The 24825-nt window shown below is 39.1% G+C and overlaps 1 protein-coding gene across 1 annotated transcript in view; it reads right to left on the reverse strand.

The window, feature by feature from the left end:
- The window catches only part of LOC310953262 (inactive dipeptidyl peptidase 10-like), a gene marked incomplete at both ends in the record, with an annotated part of 178181 nt that extends 157128 nt beyond the window's left edge, over window positions 1–21053 (reverse strand). Inside the window, one exon of the mRNA XM_083922227.1 lies at window positions 20997–21053. Within this exon, the coding sequence (XP_083778353.1) occupies window positions 20997–21053 (57 nt within the window). The remainder of the gene's footprint in view (window positions 1–20996) is intronic.
- Between the last annotated feature and the right edge of the window lie 3772 nt (window positions 21054–24825).

Raw genomic sequence — 24825 nt, forward strand, 5'->3', positions numbered from 1 at the left:
TTGGGGGTTAAAAGATGTATCTGATGTCCTTTAGTGCCTCATCTGTAGTTTCCAGTTCTGCTCATTCTCATATTCAACGGACCAAGGCATGGAAAGAGGCACCAATCAAAATGGTGGTGCTTTGGGGGTATGGCACATGCACAGTGGAACTGTTCGCTTCCTGTGATAGTGCAGACCAGATTTTACTGCGCATTTGTCATACCCCCAAAGCCACCGGTGACTTAAACCTCTTTCTACTAGTCTTCAGAATCTTGAAGCACACACAGGGCTCCAGACTGAGACCAGATGTCTCGCCATATCAATATCTAAGTGGATAACAGGTAAGACAGGAACAATATGTAAGCACTGTAAGAAGATAGTACCGTCAGCACCATTACACAAACACCTAACACGTAACACGTGAGCCCTGCAGCTTCTTTAACATCAGGGGTCGGCAACTGACGGACCTGAAGCCTCCAAATATGACAGGCTAGGACATTCTCTGCCGTCTGTCGGCAGCTCCCGAGCTTTACCTCTTTGTGTACCGTAGACCACAAGGCTAACACAAGTACTATGCATAGACACCTGCTGCACCACCACAGCTCTGTGCTAAAATCAACCGTTTCTTAAAAGCAAATACTGAAATTTTTAAAAAGTGTTATAATTTCGTCTCGTTCTTGTGGACTCAATATCATTATCAATATCATTTTAACACATTTTTTTAAATTTCAGTATTTTCTTTTATATATACAGTATATATATATATATATATAGACTGCATCAAAATAGAACATAGGGGTGTCTCTATTTTTCTTCCTATTCATCAGCCTATACTAAAAAATAAATAAAAGAGATGATTTGTGTCCTCCTGCTTTGTTAGCTCATTAATAGCAGCTATTTGTGGAATGGTGGAAGACAAACAAAGAAACAAAAAAAGATGATACGCTTAATTAAATTCACCCTTTCACCCATGCCTCACACCTTTTCTATGTAGCCTTTATTCCACTGATATATGTAAACACTGTCTTTCAGTCCATAGAAGGTGTCTACAGTACTTAGCATGGTCTTAAACCTCAGACCTGCAACTATGTTATTCAGAATATACTCACTCACATAAACTTAATCAGGAATTATACAGCATCTCTTTAGATATGGAAGCATCTTGTTGTATTGACCCCCACAATTTGCATAAAGACCTGGGACTACCAGAGTTATGAGAAAAAATTATCATAATTGCGTTTTGAATCCGCAGAGCACAACATTAAATGACAGCTGAGAATAATTAATTAGTTTTGGAAAACTGTTAGTTTGACCCAGTTTTGTAAGATGGTTGGTTTTTCAAGGATGTTGTTTCTGAGAACAATGCACCACTCCTGAAAAAGTCATTCTAAGGGGCTTCCAATTAATACATGTGCTTCACAGAGTGCATCAGTTTTAATCAATTTCAACAGGGAAGTGAAAAAGATTATGTACTTGCTCATACACAGACTGACGAGATGTCATCCTTTTCACTCCTACAAATGTAAAGGTCTATAATGGCAAGAGACTATTGCACTGTGAATGCCTCTACCTAATTTTAAGAAAATGTAACTGGCCCTGAACATTTCCAAATAAAAGGCAGAATTTATTTTTTGTTTGGAAGCCTTACATGAAATTCAAGGTCCTACAATGAAAATAGCAAGGTAACCATGTTCTGAGGCTTGACAATGAGGCCCCAGGGAGTGACCTCACTTCAAAAGAAAACAAAAATGATTGCTTGAAAATGATAATTTGTTTGAAAATGCAGAGTAGATTGGGAAAATTTTCTCTGCAGTTTTAGATTTAGGGTACGTCCACACGATCAAAAACAACCTTTTTTTTCTCTGTCGTTCTTAAAAAGTTTTCCGCACACGGCCTTGGTTCAAGGAATGTCCACACGAAATCTGTGAAAATGTCTTAAAACGCTGTAGTACACATGCCAGGCCTGGATGTGGCATTGTAATTGTCACAGAAATACACCAACAATGGAGAAAAACAGATGTTGTTTAGAATACAAACATTGGAGAGTTTCTTGCCAAATCTGGAGACTTCCCAAATCCTCCTCCATCCTAGGGAGAAATGTGTCACTGTTTCTGGTGTTATTGGAGACTTTTGTGGTGTTTTGGACTCTGATGAACCAATCACTCTGCAGTTAGTGTTCTCAACGAGCAGAGGGTGCTGCTGTGAGCCCCTTCACCATCCTAAAGCACTCACAGGCGCCACTTTCTCACTACATTTAGAGACTTTCCCCACCTTCTTTGCAACTTAATTTATAAAAAGAGACTAGAGAGCAGTTAAGCTCCTTATTCAGAGCATCAGGGGAAAGGGAGAAATATGTGCTGGGCCTAATTCATTCCCATGCATGTCGCTCAGAGTCCAGTTCAGTAAACAGTCTATGGGTTCGTCTCCTTCCTCTCACGCAGCAGCACTGTTGTCGTTGTGTGATGCTGCCAGGGTTAGTGGTCCGAGGTGGGGAGATGACATCATCGTTAACAAAGTATGCAGTTTCGCCGTCCAGACGACAACGCCATGGGGGGTATTTTTAAATCTTCCTACTCTGAGACCTGGTTTCAAATGATACTGCTTTCAGGCTCCGATAACGCCGGCTGTGTGTGGATGGTCGTACAAAACCATACTAAAGTTGTGCGGTTACAGGTAAATGTATCTCCTAATAGACAGGCCTTGACTGATGAGGAGGAGACTGAAGTGTTGGCACACAAAAGCAACTAATATACTGTGTTACAGGTCTGTCAGTTGATTTCTCAATAGCATCAACTATATATACATGGAAATGTGCAGAAATCAGTTGGATGGAGGGGCACCTAATGATGGTTTGTGATATTGAACATCCTGTCACATATGGTGGTTTGCCAAGACCCTTTGGCATCACTTTTTCAACACACTGGAAATCAAAAATCAGAGAAAAGTCTTGATGCATTGAAGAAATAGGGGTCCATGTTTACAGCAAAACTATATCAAAACATCTGTTTGAAAACTCCAACTGTCAAATTGCGATGCTCCACTATGGTGTGAGTTCAAACAAAACTATGTGGTTAGGTTTAGGCAACAAAACCACTTAGGGTTACCTTTAGAAAAAGACCACGTGTGGGAATAAAACAGAAGTGTGTATAGCATAAGTAGAGTGACAACACTGGACATAAACAGGACAGAAATTACAGTGAAGTCCGGTTTGTTTGAATCCTCCACCACCTCAAACTACACAGACTTGCTCCATTCCTTGAGCACTTGCTCTGGGTGTCTAATATTGTGGTAGATAGGTTTACAGTTAAGATCTCAGTGAGATGCACAAGGGTGACAAAATAGTCTGCACTGAGCACCTGGGGTCAGTTTCACAAAGCAGGTTTAGTGAAAACTCTGAGTCTGTTAACCCTGAAATGAGGGAAACTCTGAGTTTTCCGTTTCACAAAGGGAGGTAACTCAAACCAGAGAGAGAGGGGTAACTCTAGCCTGTTTCACAGAGAGAGGTAACTTAAACTCTCGGTCAGTTACCATGGTAACATGCTCTCTGAACCTAACCTGGTCAGGACCAGGTTTTTCTCAGAAAACCTTGAGTTTCTCTCTGTCCCCGCCCTCTTTCAGCCACACACAGTATTTGATTTCCTCATTCATTCAGTCAGCAGGCGAGTTTTGGCGTAGTATAGTTCTGTCTGTTTTTTTGAGAAAATCATTGCAAAAATCAGACATTAGAAGTTATATTAGGTGGCGACTATTGCCGCTACCATGGCACGTCCTTTTGATAATGATCCCGTGGATGAAGGTGCAGCATTACTGCGCAGAGAATTAAATATTCGTCAGGAGATGATTATCAAACTATTGATTATAGATGTTGTCGCATTTCCAGGCAATTATCTTTTTGAGTGGTACAGTTTCATGTCACAGTCCATCATTTACATACACAACCTCATCCGTCCTTACATTTCCAACATTAACAACCAAAGTCATGCTCTCACATCCCAGCAGATATTGTGTGTTCCGCTGCGTTTTTTTGCAAAGAGTTTTTTATACAACGTATAAAACAGCCACTTACGGTAATGTTTACTTTACAATGTAAAACATGATCAAAATGAGGTATCACCGTGAGATTGTGCTGAGGTTATACCTGTTTAAACATTTTTTTTTATGTTTCATCTTAAGCTGCTGCCAAGTGTGCTTCTCCCCCACGGGAATGCACCTAAATGAAATAAATGAATAGGCTACCACTCAAGCAGTTTCCCCTGTGATATTATTGTGATTACTCACTGACCCGAGCAGCAATGTTCTCCCACGCCGTCTCCCTCTCTTTAGCTGCTGCAGTGATGTTACACTTTCGGCGAAAAACATGCTCAAACTCACCGTATGAGCGCATTAATATTTCCAATTCCAGTGGTAGCGTAGCCCTCCTTTTCCCCGTTGCCATGGTGACTCGTCGAATCAGGGCTCCATTGATGCTGTCTTTTTTTACTTGTGGTGCATGCGCTTAACTCCAGGTCAAACTACTCCGAGTTGATAAAACTAACGCAAATCTGCTATTCTGGAACTGAAAACTCAGAGTTTCCTATCCCAGAGTAGATCAACTCAGAGTTCAGGGTTAGACTCAGAGTTTGTTGAACCTGCTTCGTGAAACGGACCTCTGGTATCTTGTTTGTATTAAACCCTAATTCAACTTCACCTCAAACCCTGTAGATAGACAAAGGTATTTCCTAAATGGCTTGAATACAAGATAATAAAATTCAGATTCAGATTCAGAAAAATATTCCAGCAAAATCAAGACCTAAGCTGTGTTTCTGAATGTTAAAGGCAAAATGCAATAATACTTCCTTAAATGCACATAAACGTTGTTACGCTCGTTTAGTGTGGTTTTAGCCCCTTTGAAATAGGGTTAATGTGATAAATGGGATGTGGGAACACCTTTGCCAAATTACTTCTGACATAGCAAACATTTAACTCACATAACTGATGTGAGCTGTTTCCGCTGTCTGCACCTTGTTGGATATTCTCATGACATGTCTTCATTGACATTTCAAAACTTAGCTTAAAATTCACAACAGGTAAATGGAAAAAGTTATATTTTTTTCCCTAAAATCCCTTAAAGGAAAACAAAAACAAAAAAGAACTTAATAAACAAGAAAACACTTACCATGCATATCAAGTTCACTGGGAAGATTTCATATATACACTTGTAGTGTGGTGCATAATGGCTAAGTGGATGCTCAAAAGCACCTATGCATGTAAGAACATTATGTAATGAAATCAACTGACATCTTAATCAGCAGTTATCTGGTATATATTCTAACTGTTACTTCAAACACTTTTCTCCTGATTGAGGAACTAACTCATTAACTTTAAACAGCAAATAAGCCTCTGTCATGCTTCTTGTACTCTTGGAATATCAGTGAAACTCCTAGCTTGACATGAAAAGTTTTCCTTCCTAAATTGTTAAATCTATGGAAGCCCTGAAAGGCAAGTTGATTTTTTTTTTTTTTTGGACATTGTTGGCAAAAACATACAAGATATTAACTCGTACGTGACACTTTTTTGGGGGGGGGCATTGTTGGTCAAAAGGTTTTGCTCATTATTAGGAGATATTAACTGTTACATAGGAGATAAACTGTCTGTTTTGATGGTGTGAAATTACCGTGCTGAATGAAGTGCTTGGTGCACGATACAAATGGAATAGAAAGTTGCTGTACAATGTGAACAATTACGATCACCTCTTTCTTCAGTTAGACATCTTTTTTTATTGATAAGAAAGAAGTAAAATGACAATGAAGTTGTTTTTTAAAAACTCAGGTCTGTTCAAACAACGGGGAATACACCATGTGATGTTGTAGAAATACAAGGCTTGGACTGGCTTGGACCCGGAAATCATATTCACTGATAACACATCAGGAAAAGCGATGTCCGCACCACACACACGCACACATGCACACACACACACACACACACACACACACACACACACACACACACACACACACACACACACACACACACACACACACACACACACACACACACACACAAGTAGTAGTAGTAGTTACAAGTAGTGTAAAAGCCTCTTCAATGGTCAGAAGACTAGAGAGGCTCTATAAAAGTCAATTTACCTTTACTCAACACACTTTTTAGACTACTAAAAACACCAAACATGGGATAACCTTTACACTCTAAATTCCTTCAAATCCATGATATGAAAAACCTGTTGATCAGCTTCCTATGATTGGGGGTAATGTGGTTACAACAAAGTACAGTATATACAGCCACGTGACCAATTAACTGAGCATCAGTTTGGACACATATTAGAAACCATATATTCCAAGCTGCAAAAGGCAACTGAGAAAGGTTAAGGAATTCCATTCCAGTTCGATACCCCAAGACTGGAGGCTTATTGCATCCCTAATTTCTTTCCAGTAGCAGATGTTTTTCAGGGCCTGCCCTCAATCCAGACTGACATGAAAGTGTTCTGTGTCATTGGAAGTCCACCACATTTGAACACCATCTCAGCAGCAAGCCAAGGGGGGCAGTATTCAGTCACATTTTAAAATCTCTCATGTCAGTGGATATGCCACAGTAAAGGTTGAGTCTTAATTGATGTCCTGTCCATTACAAAAACGTGCAGGTTGTTGTTCTGCTGTATTCTTGAATTTAATAATACTTGATAAAACACTCCCTGTATTTTCCCTGTAAACACCGACTGTATGAACTCTACATCTACCTAAAGACCTGTGCATTACTTAATTTTAGTGATGGGCAAATTAGGCTTCATGCTTATACTTGCATGATTGCTGACTTTGGCTCCTGGGATTTCCAGAGGGGAAGCTGCAAAGCGCTCAATTAGGCTGCACGCCTCACTGAATGCTTTAAAAAAGCTGAGGAACATATTGATGGATGTGGACAATTGGGAGCTTTAGGCTTTTTCATTTATTTATTTAAATCTACTTTGATAAAAAACAAAACAAGAAACAAACAAGAAATCGAGAAATTACTACCTGCTAAAATTAGTAAACGCTGTGATTTCTCGCATTGTGTACAGAAACAACTTATCAATAATCAAAATCACACAAACACAACTGTGAAACTGAAATTTCAATCAGGAAATATAGTACCAAGCTAGCAAGAGATACTTGGGATGGTGGGTCACCTTCAGCACCGTGTAGGCAAATAACTCAGTCTGTAGTGGGCCTTGGTGGTACTTTCTTGGCAAGCCTCAATTAAATTGGAACATGATGAGTTAATAATAATACTACTGTGATTTATACAGGTCATTTTGATGTAATTTCCTTTTACTCTTCTTTTTTTTTCAAAGCAGCAATTTCATTGAAAAGAAGATATTCCCCTCAAACATTTACATTTAAAAACGGCAACTATTTATGCATTATAACAGGGTTTTTTACATCGTCCTTTATAACCTGCAGTAAATCTGGGACTGGTACCTATGTACCTAAGTATACCTAAGTGAGACTCATTTGCTCCCAGACAACCTCAACATTACAGAGCCCTGCTAAAGTGAGCTTATAAAAACAACATTGAATGAATGAATATATGAATGCATGATTGAGTGACGTCTTCTTATTTTTTCTACGGCTGCGTAGGATTGTTTCCAACTCGTGTGATTCAAACATATCCAAAAGCAAAAAAAATATTGACAAAAGACAGAATCATTTCCAACATGCACAACACATTTTTGTCAACACAATATTCTGATTCAATCCACATTTGTTGGCGTTCAGCCTTTCAAAAAAAGACTGACACTTGCATGCATGCATCTAACGAGGCGGTCTAGCAGCAGCACCATGAACAACATTTTACAGCGGCTCTGCAGTGCACATTCGCACCACTATGGCACTGCTCTCACGCCTGATGGAGCCGGTGTTGCAGCAGCCGCTCTGCGAACAGTCAGCATAGTACATGTTCAGTGTAACCTCTCAACACTCATGTTCATGTCAAGTGAAGATGATGTTATCAGTACTGGCTACAAACAGGATTGAATAATGTAGTTAAAGTAGATTGTCCTCAGCGTTATAATCTGACAACCTGACAGACGGCCCTCAGATCTTCCCCTCATTGTGAAAAATATAACGGGACTTATGCCTCTAACTGTCTGGTGTGGAGAAACAGGTAGTTAACATCTAGTGACCTGGATCTCCACACCGGACAGTTGGAACAGTCCCAGCCTGGTCAGATGCGTTAATGAACTAATGAAGCCTCTTGGATGAGAGGTGAAACGTCTTCCTCGACAAATAACCAAGTCCAGTTGCTTTTGACTTTACAAATGACAATATTCACAGGCATATTTAAAGATAAAACCAGGACTGTCTCTGATTAAATAATGTGTTTGTTGACATACAATTTTTTCGCCCAAACAATTAGTTGATTTGATCGACAGGTCTGTAGAACGGAGTTGCTCCACAAAAACATTTCTTAAATTAAACAGTAATGTTACACCCTGCAGCCACCAGCCCCGGCAGCACCCCCCTTCCTGTGCTACTGATTGTACAACAGTGAAGCCAACAGTGTGCAGTGAAATAATCTGGATAACATATAATCATCATGTAATAATGAGAACACTTTACACCTTTACATTGCATGCTTGCCTCCACCTGTCTTCTTAGCTTTGCACTCTGTACGCCTTGCAGAGCCAAGCGGAGAGAATTGCTGTGGAACTGCAATCACAATCATCGCCTTTCAGAGCAAGACTCAGATTGGCTCTCCAGCTGTTCATCCATTACACCTCTTTCATATGGCACTGGCGCCAAAAAAAACTAGCAATATTTAAACGGACACTGCTGTAATTTGGTTTGACACTTCACTCAAATGTGCTTGATGAGCGTCAGAGTAGAAAATAAGAAAATGTATTAGGTAAGAGCAAAGGCAAAAATTATTGTAATGGGAAAATGGTACTGTGTTCAGATTTATCTGATGACAAATACTGCACTCTTATCCTGTCTGTGTTATTTGTTTTCCAATTACAATGGCCCAATAACATTTAAGAAGCTTATATGCAACAAACCAATGATACAACTGGCAGTGGTTAAGTAAGAGTTGAACCAATTTCAAGGATTTTTCTCATGACTTCATCATGTGGAGGGCAGCCAACTGCGTACAAAAAGCTGACAGCTGGATTCATCCTGCTGTCTGTAAGCAGTATGTCGCTTCTCTGCAGTCTTTCAATAGCAATTCAAATCCTGTTGTGGACTTTCTGACATCTGTCTAGAACCATACTTATTTAAAATGAAAAACACTGCCACTTGTCAAACACTATAAAGCACTTGCGGAATTATAGTCTTTTGCTGTCTCTCAAGGTTCAGTAGTGAAAGCGCTTCAGTTTGTGTCTTACTTGCTTGTCAGTTATAAGCATAAGCAGAATGTTCCTAGTCTGCTTGGGTTTTAATTCAACCCTCATGTATTCTTATAACGTCACAAGACATTAGGTTTACCAGTTAATTGAGTGTCTAAACCCACATGGAGGACTTTGGGAGATGCCACAGATTTCTTCCCATATATTGGTTTAAGTGAAAGGTTCTTGTTCAGACCCATTCTCCTGAAACAATACATGGAATCATATAACAAGAGCCCATCTGTTCCACAGTGGGAGCTCCCTGTGGCGTCTGGGTCTCTCTCTGGTGAGCTCTAATGTGCTGAAGGGATTTCCGTGAAATCACTCAGTGGACTGTCCGTGAAGACATCCTTGTTACCGTGTGTTGATATGTGTGCTTTATTGGCCAAAGCAAAATGTTTGCTCACTGGAAGGACTGAACTTGTCATTTGTAGCAAAAAAAAGTCCAGGATACATTCATCTGTATCTCGATGCTGGAGAAAAGGCATGCTAGCTTGAACAAACACCACTTTGAGAGGCTCAGAGCTCCTGTTTATCTGCTAGTGATTCCTCTAGGATATTTTCAGCAGCAGGAGAAATGGTTTGGGCTAGGATTAGAATTTAACAGAGACTTTGCTGATCCCAGACCGCCCAACTCCCCTGTTGATCAGCAAACTTTCTATTGCTGTGGTTGCACAGGTTAGCCTAGCACTGCACCTGGCCACCAGCCCACTGTAACCCCTGGCACTGGGTTTTCTGTTGACCGAATTTTAGCTAACTGAACAACTGTCCCTGAAACTCACGGCGAAGTATGCTAGCTAGCTAAGTCTTGTCTCTTTTGGGGTCTGATAAACGGTGAATGAATCAAATTCAGTGCCCCATAGCTCTATTTTTTCCGATCTTATAGAGTTGCCATATTTTGTGGGACCTGCATGAGCATAGTTTATGAACTTGCTGTCAAGGCTTTCATCCCTTTTTGTCCTACTGCCTAAAGTGGAAAATGTAGTTATTTTGTTCTTTATTTGGTTATCATGACTTTACAAGAAATTAACAGCCTGTCACTATTACAGTTTCTCATCCTCAAAGTGAAGAGAGAGCAGATTACTGTTTGTTTGAGTAATGGAGAGGACATCTCAGAGAGATCTCAGAGACATCTCTTCAGAGTCAGGAAATTGTGACTCCTTTTGTGTGTATAACGACAACACCGCTGCTGTTACCTCAGCATGAGCATGCACCATGAGCACAGTCAGAGCCCGATATCTTTGTCGAACTGCTGTTCTTCAATTTGCTGGCAAACTGTGTTCATAGAACTATGGTTACAACACACAACCTTTGCAAGATATATTTCCTTACCTTTTACTTATTTATTGAATTAAACAGTTCTATGTTCTTGTAAATGTTCATGCTAAAGAGTAATCTTCATCTTGCTGAAATTAGCAAGGCCTTCCCTAAAAAGACGTTGTCTACTTTGCAGCATATGCTGCTCCAAAACCTGTATCTATTCAGCCTTTACAAATGTGCAAGTGACCAATGCCATGTGCACTGATGCACCCCCATGCCATCACGGATGCTGGGTTTAGAACTGATAACAAGCTGGATGGTCCCTCTCCCCAATAGCCCAGAGGCCACGGCATCCATGATTACCAAACAATTTCAAATGTTGACTTGTCAGAAAACAGGACAGTTTTCTACTTGGCCTCAGTCCATCTTAAATGAGCTTGGACCCAGAGAATGCAGTAGCTTTTTTTCTGATCTGGTTTATATGTGGTTTCCTCTTTGCATGGTAGAGTTTCAACTCATTTGTGGATGCAGTGACCAGCTGTGTTCACAGACAATGATTTTTGGAAGTATTCATGAGCTAATGCATTGATGTCCTCTACAGAATCCTGTCTGTTTTTAATGTAGTGGTGTCTGACAGCCCTGAGATCACATACATCATCAACATCCAATATTTCAAGTGTCATATCCAGAAGAAATCCAGATGAGCTTTAAGCCACTTTCTTTCACACAGGGCTGTGAAAACATTTGCTCCCAGACATCTTCTGTTCTTGTTTTTTTGTCACAAAAATGCTTTCATCAAACCCATTTTAATATCAGCCAATAAATACTGTAAATACAGTAAATACAGAATGCAGTTTTTAATAGATGATTTAATTTATAATGGTGAAAAAGCTTTTCAAACCAACCTGGCCCTATGTGAAGAAGTAATTGCCCCCTCAGCCTAATAATTGGTCCTTGGCGGCGTTTGCGATAACTGGCAATGAGTCCTCCACATCGCTGTGGAGGAATTTTGGCACATGTTGTGGCCTGTTTAAGGTCATGTCACAGTATCTCAATCAGATTTAAGTCCAGACTTTGACTAAGCTACTCCAAAACCATAATTTTGGGTTCTTTGAGCCATTCAGAGATGGACTTGCTGGTGTGCTTCAGATCCTTGTCCTGCTGCATGCAGCATGTGTGTCCTAAGTGGGCTTGATCTTAAGGTCACAAACTGATATGCGGATATTCTCCTTCAGGATTTTCCTGTAGAGAGCAAAATTCATGGTTCCATCAATTACGGCAAGTCGTCCAGGTCTTGAAGTAGCAAAGCAGCCCCAGACCATCACACTACCCCCACCATGTTTGAATGTTGCTGTGATGTTCTTTTTCTAAAATGCAGTGTTAGTTTTACACCAGATGTAACCAAACGCACACCTTACAAAAAGGTAAGGTCGTCAGTCCACAGAACATTTTCCCCAAAAATAGAGGGCAGAAGAAATCTGTAATGAGGTCAGTACTTTTTCACAGCACTGTATATGCGTCTCTGTTTAATCAAGGTTGGCACCGTTCCTGTCCAGAACAAGGTGGCAATGCACCTGAAGCTGTTTGGTAAGTTACACTTGCAGTTTTCAGTTTAGTTTAACTATAACCTTTTAGCGAGCAGGCAACTATTGATAAGCTAACACAAACACATCGATGACTCCCTTGAATGGATCTTCACTGGCTCTCATTCACAGTGCTCCCTCTTCCACACAGAACATTCAGCGATTTGACTGATCAGGGATCAGAAAAATACTGCAGCCCTTTTTTACTGTAGCTTTAATCAGAAAGGGAGAGAAGTGATTTCAGTGTAACCAGCTGCTATCATCACATGAACAGACCTTGTGGAGGCTACATAGCTACAGTTGGGATGCGTTAAGAATATGTACATAACCACCTCAGGAAATGATTTGAACACTTGGATTTCACTCAGTCTTTAATGTTTTTTGCCTTTTTGTATCTGATAGCTATCCAATCCTCCCATGACACATGAAGTGACTACATGTAAAATGCTTAAGGTGTTTCACAGTTGATTTTTCTTCACTCTTTAAATTAGACAGTGCAGTAAAGCAAACACCCACTGTTGCAACATGTGCCTTTTATCTACAGTGTTACCCACAAGCAGATGCAGTCCAGCCCCAGAGCACTTTTATATCCTGGTGATATATTGCTTTTGATAACAACATTCCTGCTGAGGAATGCAAGTAAGATAATGGCAGTCTACCATTCAATAAAAACTGTGTGACCACAGCTGTGGTTAGCAATCCTTTCAATGTGAGCTTCTCTACAGAGATTTGTTTTGATTTAACCTTTATTTAACAGGAAGAGCTAGCGGACATTAAAATCTCTTTTTTCAGAGTGCCCTGGCCAAGATAGGCAGCAGCATGACAAACAACGTTTCTGACTAATATAATGAGCAGGCAATACAAAATGCATGACTATAATACAATAAAAATATATCAAATACCATGTGAGCAAAGCAAATATACATCAAATTCCCCAATAATAATGAATATATCATGCAGAATATCTACCAACTGCTGGTCTTTCAAGGAGGGTTATTTTTCCGGCCTACATCGTAAATGTGTTTGTTTATTTATATGTAAATTCCACCCTTCCTTCCTTCCTTTTCAAGAAAATGATCTGTGACCTTGTTGTACCAACTTGGCTTCTTTTCCAGGGACTTGACCAGTGTCCTCTCAATGGTCAGCAGAGCTAGGCTGCTTAAATGCTGAATGTTTATTTTTCAAGAGTGTTGATTCGCTCATTTAGCTGTCAATCAAAACAGGATTCCGCCTCAGACAGCTCATCCAATCATCATGCAGAAGCCGAGCGTCCGGGCCAGCCCACTGTTCCATAGACCTCCAGAGACGCTGAGTGTCCGATGGGAGGGACAAAGCCCAGCATTTTTCCTATGAGCGTCTAGCTTGGCTGCAACCCGCTCTACGCTTCCCCATTGAAGTCAGTAGAAGCTGAGCATCCGACTGTGTAAAGCGCTGTGGTGCTGTGGGGATGAATGGGAAGGAAGTTGTGCCGGTTACCTGTGATGAGGAGCTGATTCTGAACAAAAGATGAAGGCTTTCTAGTGCATATTTAGTAATTGAAATGTACACACAGCAGTAGATATTTCACCAATTTTTTTTTTCTTTTTTGGTGACATTTTAGGGAAAGCTGAGCTTCCCTTGCAGTCTTAGAGCAATCGCCACTGGGTCACCAAAACATCTGTGGTGTGATTCAGTTTAATCTGTGTCTCAGCTATCTAATGCCCACATTTTAATAATGCTAGAAAATTTATTTTTTAAACTATATTAATAATTCCTTTTTTTAATTGACAATCACACAAAGGAAAAAAGCTTATGAGAAATGTTATTACTACATTACAAACAATTTCCTAATTTGATAAAATACACCTTAAGAGTTCATTCTAAAAGAAAATAACAGTTTCAGACAGATGGCAGAGAAAAAGTAAGAACCTCATAAACAGATGTAACACTGTGTTTCTATTAGTCAGATTGTCCATATGTTAATATCATTAGAAAAACTGTTGGTCTCCAAAGAAAAATTGTACCGCTCACATACTCAGTTTAATGGATAGACTGGAGGAGGCATGAAAATGAACAACTGGATAGCCACCAGCAATACTCACACCTTTATTTTTCTCTCAAAGCCCACAGGGGCAATGTCATGATTGTCCTCATTTTCCATTTTCTGCAGCTGGGTTTAATGGCTACAGAATGCTGGATGTAATGAGACACACAAAGAGTGTAGCATATAGCTAAGTTAATTGAAAGGAATGTCTGTTCCTCAGAGATAAACTATTATTTCACACTATTAGCGTGGCTCTAGAAATAGCAACTGAATAATCGGTTGGTCTATTCGTCCATTAGACTGTCAATCCATCAAATCCGACTTCTCAGCATGGATTAGCTCTTTTGCCATTATATTTAGAACATATAGAGAAGCATGATGACATTGATCTACTGACTTTCCATCTAGACATAAACAAGTCCATTTGTTTTCCTATTGAGCATATCATGACCAACACACTCTCACTCTCAGCTTGTATATATTATACATCGATAATAATATATCGATACTAGTCCATGTGTACACTGTATTTAGAATACTTTCACAGCTTTACCTTGTTGTCAGACAGCCCTTTCTGACTGGGAATCTACCTGCCTAGGTAGGTTACCAAAGAAGGGGGCATTTCTATTTGAAAAAAAAAAACAGAAAAAGAATGCAGATGGAGTAAGCCTTTAAAGAGGCCCTATGATGCTAGTTTTCAGGGTCATATTTTTGTATTTTTCGTGTCAACTACAATAGGTTTACATGCTTTCATCTTTAAGAAAAACATTATAGTTCTCATATTGTCCATTGCTGCAGCACCCATGCAGCACCTCTGTGTGGCAGGCTCTGTCCGAGCTTCTGCCCCCCCGAAAAACCCAGTGTGCTCTGATTGGTCGGCTGGTCTGCTCTGCTGTGATTGGTCAACTATTTATACTGCGTACTGGGAAATGTTACGCCCCTTACCATATATGGAATCAGTTACATCAGCAGCTGAAAACACTGTCTATATGGAAGCTAGCCACACTAGCTGCGCAACATGCTAATGTTAGCTTTAACAGGTTAACTTCCAAAATAAACACCAATAAAAGCATAAAAGTGACTGAACTCACAGCTCACAGTTTGAGCCTGTGTGTAGCAGCATGACCAATAGCGAAGTCAGGATTATTCTACGGAGACAAAGTCCAGAAATTCAAAGAAATCTCTGATAGAGACAGACACCCGAGTGTTCAGAGATGAGTACAGCCAACATAGACAACCGGCAGGGCTCATGTCTAAATGCAAGTACTTCATTATTTGACGCTTAGGTATTAATAAACGTGAATATAAAACATGATAACTACATTGATAGTCAGAAAAGATGGAAAAGCATAGTAGGTCCTCTTTAAGTTACGTGACCATGTTGTTGTTTTTTTCTAAACCTAACCAAGTAGTTGTGTCTAAATTTCACAATGTTGACCAAGTGTTGAAGTCTATCAGACTACCCTGCATGATGAGTGAGAAAATATTGTCATGATAACCTACCTCTAAAGTCAACCAAACTGCAAAAAGCCTCAGTAGTACTTTTACATGACATGCTATATGTTAACATGTGGCACTAGCCAAACATGCTAAGAAGCTAAATGTTGCATGCTTCAAGTCAACATGTTTATTTATTTGTTAATTTCGGGCATGCCAGTTGGATAAATCATCATCACACATTATCTTGGTTTACAATTCACATGACCGAAAGGGAAAGCAGGAGAAGCAAAAGCTTATCTGGTCCCGCCCCCATTACCCACGGAAATTATCTTCATCATACTATTTTTCTTGTTTTAACAGAATCACAGTGTACCAGCTTGCCGTAGTATCTATCATCTGCACATTCTTGTTACATGTTATATATATATATATATATATATATATATATATATATATATATATATATATATATAAAAGAGTAAAATAAATCGGTGGAAAGCCAAAACAAAACAAAAGAAAAAAGAAAACATCCTGCTTAAGCAGTAGTTGACCTTTTCCTTGTACTGTGATTTTCAGAGTCAGCTATTTGGGTGTTTTTTTTTGTTTTTTCTCCCATCCTGTCTCAACACAGTGTCTGCTGACCCCTGCCTTTTTGTCTATATCTTGGGTCATTCTGTTATGATTCAAAATTAAATTTACATACTTTTTTTTGAAGACATTCAGTTTTTCTCTTCTTTTTTTTTTACCTTGCTGCTTAGTTTGTTCCACTGTCGGACCCCCGTTACTGACATAATAAAGGATTTTAATGTAGATTGTATATTTCTCTCTACAGTCATCTCAGAACTGTGTCTCATCCCTCTGTCTAAAAATTGTTTTTGCAGGTCGTGGGGGATGCTTTTGTTGGCAGCATTATACATCATCTGTACTGTTCGAAAGCGTATTAAATGATATAATTTGAGTATTTTTGATTTGATAAATAATTGATTTGTATGTGCCCTATAATTGACATAATGTAGAATTCTCAAAGCTCTTTTTTTGGATTATGAGCAGGGGGTGTTTGTTTCCTTAATAAGTGTGTCCACACACATCTGCACAGTATTGTAGGTGTGTAGAGACCAGTGTGACATACAGCAGATAAAGTGCCTTCTGACTTAGTAGTTTTTGTGGCTTCCAAATTATGGACACACTCCTGGGCAGCTTACTTTTTAAATGGCTTATGTATGGCTTTCAACTTTACATGTCATCGATAATCACTCCCAGCACTTTGTTCTCACTAACCCTTTCAATATTCAGTCCATTAACTTTAATTTTTCCCCCATACAGCATGTATTAATTTTCTCTAGATTTAGTGATAGGTTATTTATATTTAACAACACATGAAGCTTGGCCATTTCATTATTTACTGTTTCCACTAATTGGTTCAAATCCTACCCAGAACAGAAAATATTAGTATCATCCGCGAATAATATTAATTTCAGAATATTAGATACTTTGCATATGTCATTTATACATTGTATAAACAGCTTTGGACCAAGACCTGACCCCTGTGGGACCCCACAAACTATGTTCAAGCAAGTTGATGTATTATCACCTAATTTCACAAATTGATATCTCTTGTGTAGGTAGCTCTCGACCCATTCCTGTACTATACCTCTCCAGTTTACCTATGAAAATATCATAGTCAATGAAAATTCCTATTGAATGTAGTTTCTGGTCGATAGCATCAGTAATGATTTCCACAGACTCAGTTAAAGCTACAGCAGTTGAGTGGTTTCTTCTGAATCCAAATTGGCTGTCATATAGCAGATTGTGTTTGTTTATGAAGTTGTCTACCAGTTGTTGGTAACACCCATGCTAACATGCTACGTGTTAACATGTTCATTTCTCAACTGCTGGACAGCATCAAAGATTAGTGCCATGTACTATTATCATCTCTCTCAAACTGAATACTCTGAAAACTCATATTGTTTTTTATCACGCACACCTACACACTTTTTAATACAGATCATATAGCTTTTATTTTCCCATTCACACTTTCATGTATTCTGTATGCTCTTAATGAGGTCATTCTGATGTTTCCCGGGTCCTATGTTCCCCGGTGGCATAAGCCTCTGCCTTTGCTGATTTAACTCAGTATTTTGTCAGGGTTAGATATTACGGTTAGGGTCAGGGTTAGGGGAGAGTGTTAGGGTCGACATAGGCCTATTTGCTGGAGAATTCAGCGCAGATAGTGGAAAAAATAACAGACCACATACAAAGCGGGGAACGTAAGACCCTGGGAACATAGGTACACTCCCCTCGTAATCACATTTATCTCTAAAAAGTAAATCAGAAACATGCAGCTTAGTGAAGAAAGTGAAACATCAGTTGAGTTCTCAGATCTCTGGACTGGCTTCCTGTGTGTCAAAGACTTATTGTGAAGATGTTGGATCACAAAGCACTAAATGGTTTAGGGACACACTGAATTTCAGATGTTCTGCTGAGACAGGTCTGCTTACTGTCCCCAGGATCAAAACTTTACAGTGAAGCAGTGTTCATATTCAATGCACCATATATCTGAAAGAAAACTTGTGCTCCACTGCTCAGTTCTTCCAAATGAAGGGTTCAATTCTGTGTTTGCCACTGACTTTTATTAAATCAGATTGGGGAGTCATATCTCATGTTATACTGTAGCTTTACTTTACTTAACTCTATGTGCCAATTTATATTGCCCTTTTCTTTTATATCTTATGTCTTTTGATGTAATGTATTCTGTAAAGCACTTTGAGTTGCCTTGTTGAAAGGCGCTATACAAATAAACTTGCCTTGCCTTGACATTTGTAATAAAGTATACAATAAAGTGCTGATGCTTCTTTCTGTACTTTGTTTTTACTTGGTTATATAGAAATCTAGTAAAAAAAGATGCTCGTACAGCAAGGTGTTGGCACAGTTTAGTAATTATTTGTAATCATAATCAAATTCATAATCCCCTTTATTTTTTTATGTATTTGTATTTTATCTTTTTTTATCAGTGGTGGCTTTCAGGGGGGGCTTTGTCATAAATATAGCAGACTTTCTCGCAGAAAAATATAAACTGTCCTGGCAAGAAACAGTGAGAAGATCATGTTAATATAATGTACACAGACACAGTTCATATTTCCCCTATTTCATCAATAACCTCAAAAGCATAGTTTTAAGATAATGATTGACACGTTGTTGCTTAAGTGAACATAACTAAAACAAACAGTTTCTGAGCATCACAACAGTTAGATGTGAAGTTTTTACAAACATCTTCTGAAACGATCGTATCGTTCATATTATTTTCCTCTCTCACTGGTTGTCATGACAACTGTAACATTGCGCTGATGGAGTCGAAGTTGTTTTAACAAGTTTGTCTGTTAGTGATCTTTTCTTAAACAGATTTAGTTTGAGAGATTTAACAGTTAAGAACACCGGTCGGCTCCATGTTGTGGTCGCTCCCTCTACAACTATCGTTTCAGTTTCAGGGTCACGCGTCACCCATCAGAAAAAAACAAACGGGCGAGACTTTTTTACACCCCAAGATCCCATGTATTCGTCCATAGAGCACAGCAAGCTGCGTGCGCAACCTCTTAATGAGTGTGTATGTGGAACCGATGTTTTTAGTGGATTTTATTGCAGAAAATACATTATAAGCTACTCATTGACCAAACAATTGTCTTCATAGGATGAAAATAATGAAAAATTAAAAAAAATAATAATAATTTCAATGTGGAGCAAGAGGGCCGGCGCCCTAGCACCTTCTGTGGTCCAGCCACCACTGAAATGTATGTATAAACATTAAAATATAGTGTTTATAATGAATACACACTATTTGACATTTTACCATGTATATTGAGCATTGTGGGTACAAAAATGTCCTCTGGGATGAAAAAACTTCCTATCTTATCATACATTATATTGATCTTATCATCACATCTTATACTAACATCGACATGTAGGTATGCCATCACATTAATGATGCCACCAAGAGGGGCAGCAGCTCAGTAGAGCTCATGCTGCTGCAGCTCAGACAGACAGACAGACAGACAGATGAAAGTTTAGTTTGACAAACTACGCTGAGTCTGAGATCACCATTAAACCCTTGTGATGTAATGAACAATTTTGCACCTACCACAGACCAAACTTTGCTGTTCATAAAATCAAGTCACTATGGACAGATCCTGAGAGAATGGGCCCCTGGGCACAGACATGTAAGAGGCCCCCCTCTCTATCTACGTAGGGACAAGACGACCACATTCAGAGTCTACTTTTAGTCACTTTGTTGTTGTGGTCATATTAAGTTCATTTTAGTTATTTTGTATGTCTTTGTAATTGATTCATCTATGTTTAGTCATTTTGCATCTTTTTGTGCTGGTTTTGCATCTATTTTTGGACCTTTATTTCTACGTCATCTATTTTGAATTATTCTGTGTGTCTTTGGTGTCATTTTTTTCCTCTATGTCATCGTTTTGTATCTATTTTCAGTCATTTAGAATCTTTTTGTGGCTGTTTTTCATCCCTGTAGTATATTTGTGTCTCTTTGTGGTTATTTTTTGTGTATACTTTTGGTCATTCAGCATCTTTTTGTTATATTTTGTGTGTTTTTTCAGCAGCATTTTGAGTCAGGGCCCCTGACTTTATGGTCCCCTGTGTCTGTGCAGTCTGGGCATAGGCCATTGCATGGACAGTGATCTACCCTGCTATGTAGGTTAAAGCTATTTTAAACATTGAAGCACATGTTTACTCCAGCAACAACAGATTCCACTCGTCTCACTTAAAGAAAGACAAAATAAAGGCATTCAGTATTAAGGTTTGATATTAAATCTTAATATTTGCCGTTCTATATTTGTCTTTAGAATTCAAAATTCTATAAATCTTTAAATCAATGGATTCACTGGAGAGAGAGAGGGGGGGGAGAGAGAGAGAGAGAGAGAGAGAGAGAGAGAGAGAGAGAGAGAGAGAGAGAGAGAGAGAGAGAGAGAGAGTGTGTGTGTGTCCTCCAATGGGAGCACCGTTTGTTCTGCCTGCCTGCTAAATGATTTATCAATCATGTTACATATTGCCTGCTCTGGAGGAACACAACAACAGTTTACATATTCACACTCTGTCCATAAGTATCACACTCATACAGTAGTGTGTTATGTCATTTAAAGGACTCATAACTTCCCCCGGTTGGTTTAGTTTGGTTCTTCGCAACTTATCCGAGCAGCTGCCAACTTTATTCTCCCACCGAGAGTTGAGCATCACCTAAACACTTCTGAGAGTGAATCCTGTGTCACACAAACAACTCCACTCAAGATACTTGTAATATGGAGTATAATGAGACACAATTCAGTCCAGATTACCAGATTACGCTTACCTTTCCGTCGTCTGAGTACCGCCGAGTGTGCTGCGCTGCTCCTGCGCTTTGGTTCATGGTTCAGCACCGTGGACAGCTCCAGTCGGGAAAGAAAAACCCAATCAGCCCGCGGCTCGATAAACTGCTGCAGAGTGATCCCAGAGACCAACTGACCGAGACAACAGCCGCTGTAACTAGTTTACTGGCTCGTTCATCAGCTGTTTACGGGCTCGCCGTCTTCTCCGTGACACGCACGGGTTCTCAGCCAATGATGCCTCGCGCGTAAAGATTTGCTCTGCTGGTGCGCCAGATGTGAGTGTAAGCGGGCTGTTCATTCATCCGACAATAATGCTCCAGCCAAGTTAGCCCTCTCTATCCCAGATATAACATGACAGGCTGTGGCTGCTGATTATATATATAAAGGTTTATTATCCATCCAAAAAATATGTTTTTTCCCTATAAATCATGAGTCATTACTGGACACCTGGGGCAGTTAGTGAAATAACACCTATTATTCCAGACTGCATGATACAGCTGATGACAACAGACTGCTGCGTGTTTAAAGAGCTACATCAGGGACACATTTCTTACACTGTTCACTGTTAAACCTACCACTGTCTCTTTTTAACATGATCAACTTGTTTTTGCCATGATTAAAAATGAGATTTCATTGTGATAAATTATATATTTGGATGAAGTCATTTTATGCGGCAGAAAGCCATTTTGTTTTACTTTACCCACTCTCTCCATCGTAAACGTACATAAAGTAATCCTAGCAGATATTTAATTAATAATAAATACATGCATACATACAGTATAGAGCTGGACTAATAACCGATTATAGGGGATGTATGAGTTTTTGTAAGAAATACTCCATTTGTTTCCGGTTAATCTGAACATTTACCCACATTGCAGTAAAACACCATGGATTTTAATGAGTTTCCTATAATTATGTCTAGATCACATAATTACTGCAGTGTGGTCCTCTGAATAGACTCAAAGACAAAAATGACATCTCAGCTCTAGATATTATGACAGTGTGAAATGCATGTCTTGGTGCACTCTGGCTTTAATTAACCTACCCCAGTTCACAGTCACCTGATCAGTCCAAAGTAGAATCCACTTTCTGTCAACCTTGATGTTAATCACATATTTATGTCCATCATGACTCAGAGATCAATTGATATAAAACAAGTTTACAACAATATCCTGAAAATCATTGTGGTGCTGCCAATACTAGTTGGCCTGAGCCGAATCCATCAACCGAATGGCTCAAGAAACTCAAGCACAAAGATGATTATAGATATGATGTTGGTGAGATATGATGACGTAAGAATTTGTGAATGAGAGGAACTCTGACCTTGGGAATTATTGGGTCTCTGTAAATCATAAATAAGGTCTTTAACTATTCTGTATGTGAAGTGTCTTGAGATAACTTTTGTTATGATTTGGCACTTTAAAAAATTGAATTAAATTGACAGTGTGGGAAAGCAGAAATGATGGAGAGGATAAGTGTAGGGGAAAATAGGAGAAATTTATCAGTTGAAGAATAAACGAAAAAATGTAGAAAAAACATTTATTAATTGAACTGTTTACAGCGGTAAATACCTTAATGTTTTGTGGCTAATATATATTTTATTTTTTACAACATTTACATGGCTACACAATGTCTTAAGTGCATTTAGGTGCATTTAGGTATTTCCTTTCTGTTATTTAACATTGCAAACAAAGAGTTTTAAACTGTCTCATAGGATACTCAATAACTGATGATTTTATATTATATGTTATGGTTAAGTTATGCAAAACGACAAAATATGTATTTATTTATTTGTCATTTAAAAAAATTATTATTAACATTAATATACGTATTGGATAGCTGTACAAAAGTATGTTTTATAGAACTACAGAAAACGCAGGTACGTTTGTCAATAACAACACTCTATTTTTAAGGTTAATCTTGTCATATAAAAGCAGATATTTCCTATATATATATATATATATATATATATATTATATTTATACAGATTTTCCTTTTGTTCAATCACATGACACATTTCAATAGACTTGTATATTACAATGTGCGCCATTATATATAAATAACATCGTTAGTTCATCCACATGATCCATGAGATCAACAGCTCCTTCACTGTCTGCTGGTGAATAAAGATCAGTGTTAGCAATTTATACCCTGCAAACCATCACCTGTATGAAATTGTATAACCTGTGCACATCCAGCAATTTAGTTATCCATTTGCACCATTTACTTTTTCTAAATTGTAGTGTGCAGTTTAAGAAAAAAAAAACACTATCAATGGCCCCTTTTAGAATAACTCTGAGCTGTGCTGCATCTTCAGCAGGTCACAAGCAATTTCCTGGGTGTTATCCTGCTCAGATGAGAAGTACCTGCACTTGGTGGTTACAGTAAATGTCTTAGTACTGTATTCACCTTATTGCTTAAGGCAGTTATTATATGAAAAAAAAATGACATTGAAAAACTAAAATCACCTGCAAGTGTGACTGCAGTAGCATTAAGATAATTAGCCTGAAACATGCATTCAGTTTGAAGGAAAAAGTAAATGTATGACAGATGGTGTATACTTCTGTATACTTGATTCTGTTGCCCGGCTGCCTGATGAATCTCTCCATCAATAAGTAAAGGCCTCCTCCTCTGTTAGCTTATCAAGAGCACTTTGAAGGCCACTGCTCGCCTTCACTTTAAGGCATATATCCAGTTTTAGACTGGGGGAGATGCAACCTTTTGATGCATGAAAGGTGATCGGAAATGTGAGACTATCCAATAGTAGAACACCAAAATGTCATCAGGAAGTTCATGTCTGTACAGCAGCAGACAGTTATAACACAGAACGAGGCTGATGTTGGGAGCTGAACCTAATGAATGCTGTGCTTTTAGCAACACAATTATAATTGATTCAAGATGCACATAGAGATGTAGGCAATGCAAACCTGGCTTTGCAAATGTTTTATGGGGAAGAAATGCATTCAACACATTGTTGGAGCTCAAGGACACACACATTGGCCCTCATTTATCAAACGAACGTACGGCAGAAAAACGTGCATACGACCATTTCCTGGCAAACTTCGGCATTTATATATTTGGACGTGAGCGGGAGCTACGATCAAATCTCAGGTCTGGTCTGAGATCGTGTACGCACATTTGAGCCTGTGCATTTGCGGTGCAGCACAGCAAAATCTGGCTGAAAATAATGAACAAACCTCAGCTATCATTAAGCATAAGCAGTCACATATTAAGAACAGATCAAACACACACGATTCTTTTATATTTCAAAACAGCTTGGCTCCAGCCCCCCGCGACCCCGACAAGGACAAGCGGTTGAATATGAATGAGTGAATGAATGTGTTGGCGCGGGGCTGCAGGAATGCGCACTGCAGAGCCAAAGTCATCTCCTCGGTTAGTGGCTACCCCCGATAAATTGCATTAAATCAAACAAGGTATCAGAGGATTAACATCTTGGTATGGTTCTTCTAGGTGACAAAGGTATCCTCTTACAGAATATCTAATAACCCCGCTGGCAAACCCCACTACAGAGCAGGAGCCCAGGTTCAGCAGTGCGCACACACGCACACGGGTGACAGTGGAGCGCTACTTCGGTTTGACTGCCTACGTTATTCTTTTCCATACAGCGTTTTTATGGGCCCCTTTTATTCCACTCTTAAGAATGACAAAAAGCACATCTTTATTTTGCTCCTTCTCGGATGTCAGGATGCCGATCTGTTTGTCGGAAAAGTTTCTCTTCTTCCCAGTCTTCCTTGTCTCCATGTTTGACCTCAGTGGGCGAGGCCTCCGAACCAGGAATATTTAGGGGCGTAA

This window comes from Echiichthys vipera (assembly GCF_963691815.1).
Source record: "Echiichthys vipera genome assembly, chromosome: 10".
Taxonomy (NCBI): domain Eukaryota; kingdom Metazoa; phylum Chordata; class Actinopteri; order Perciformes; family Trachinidae; genus Echiichthys; species Echiichthys vipera.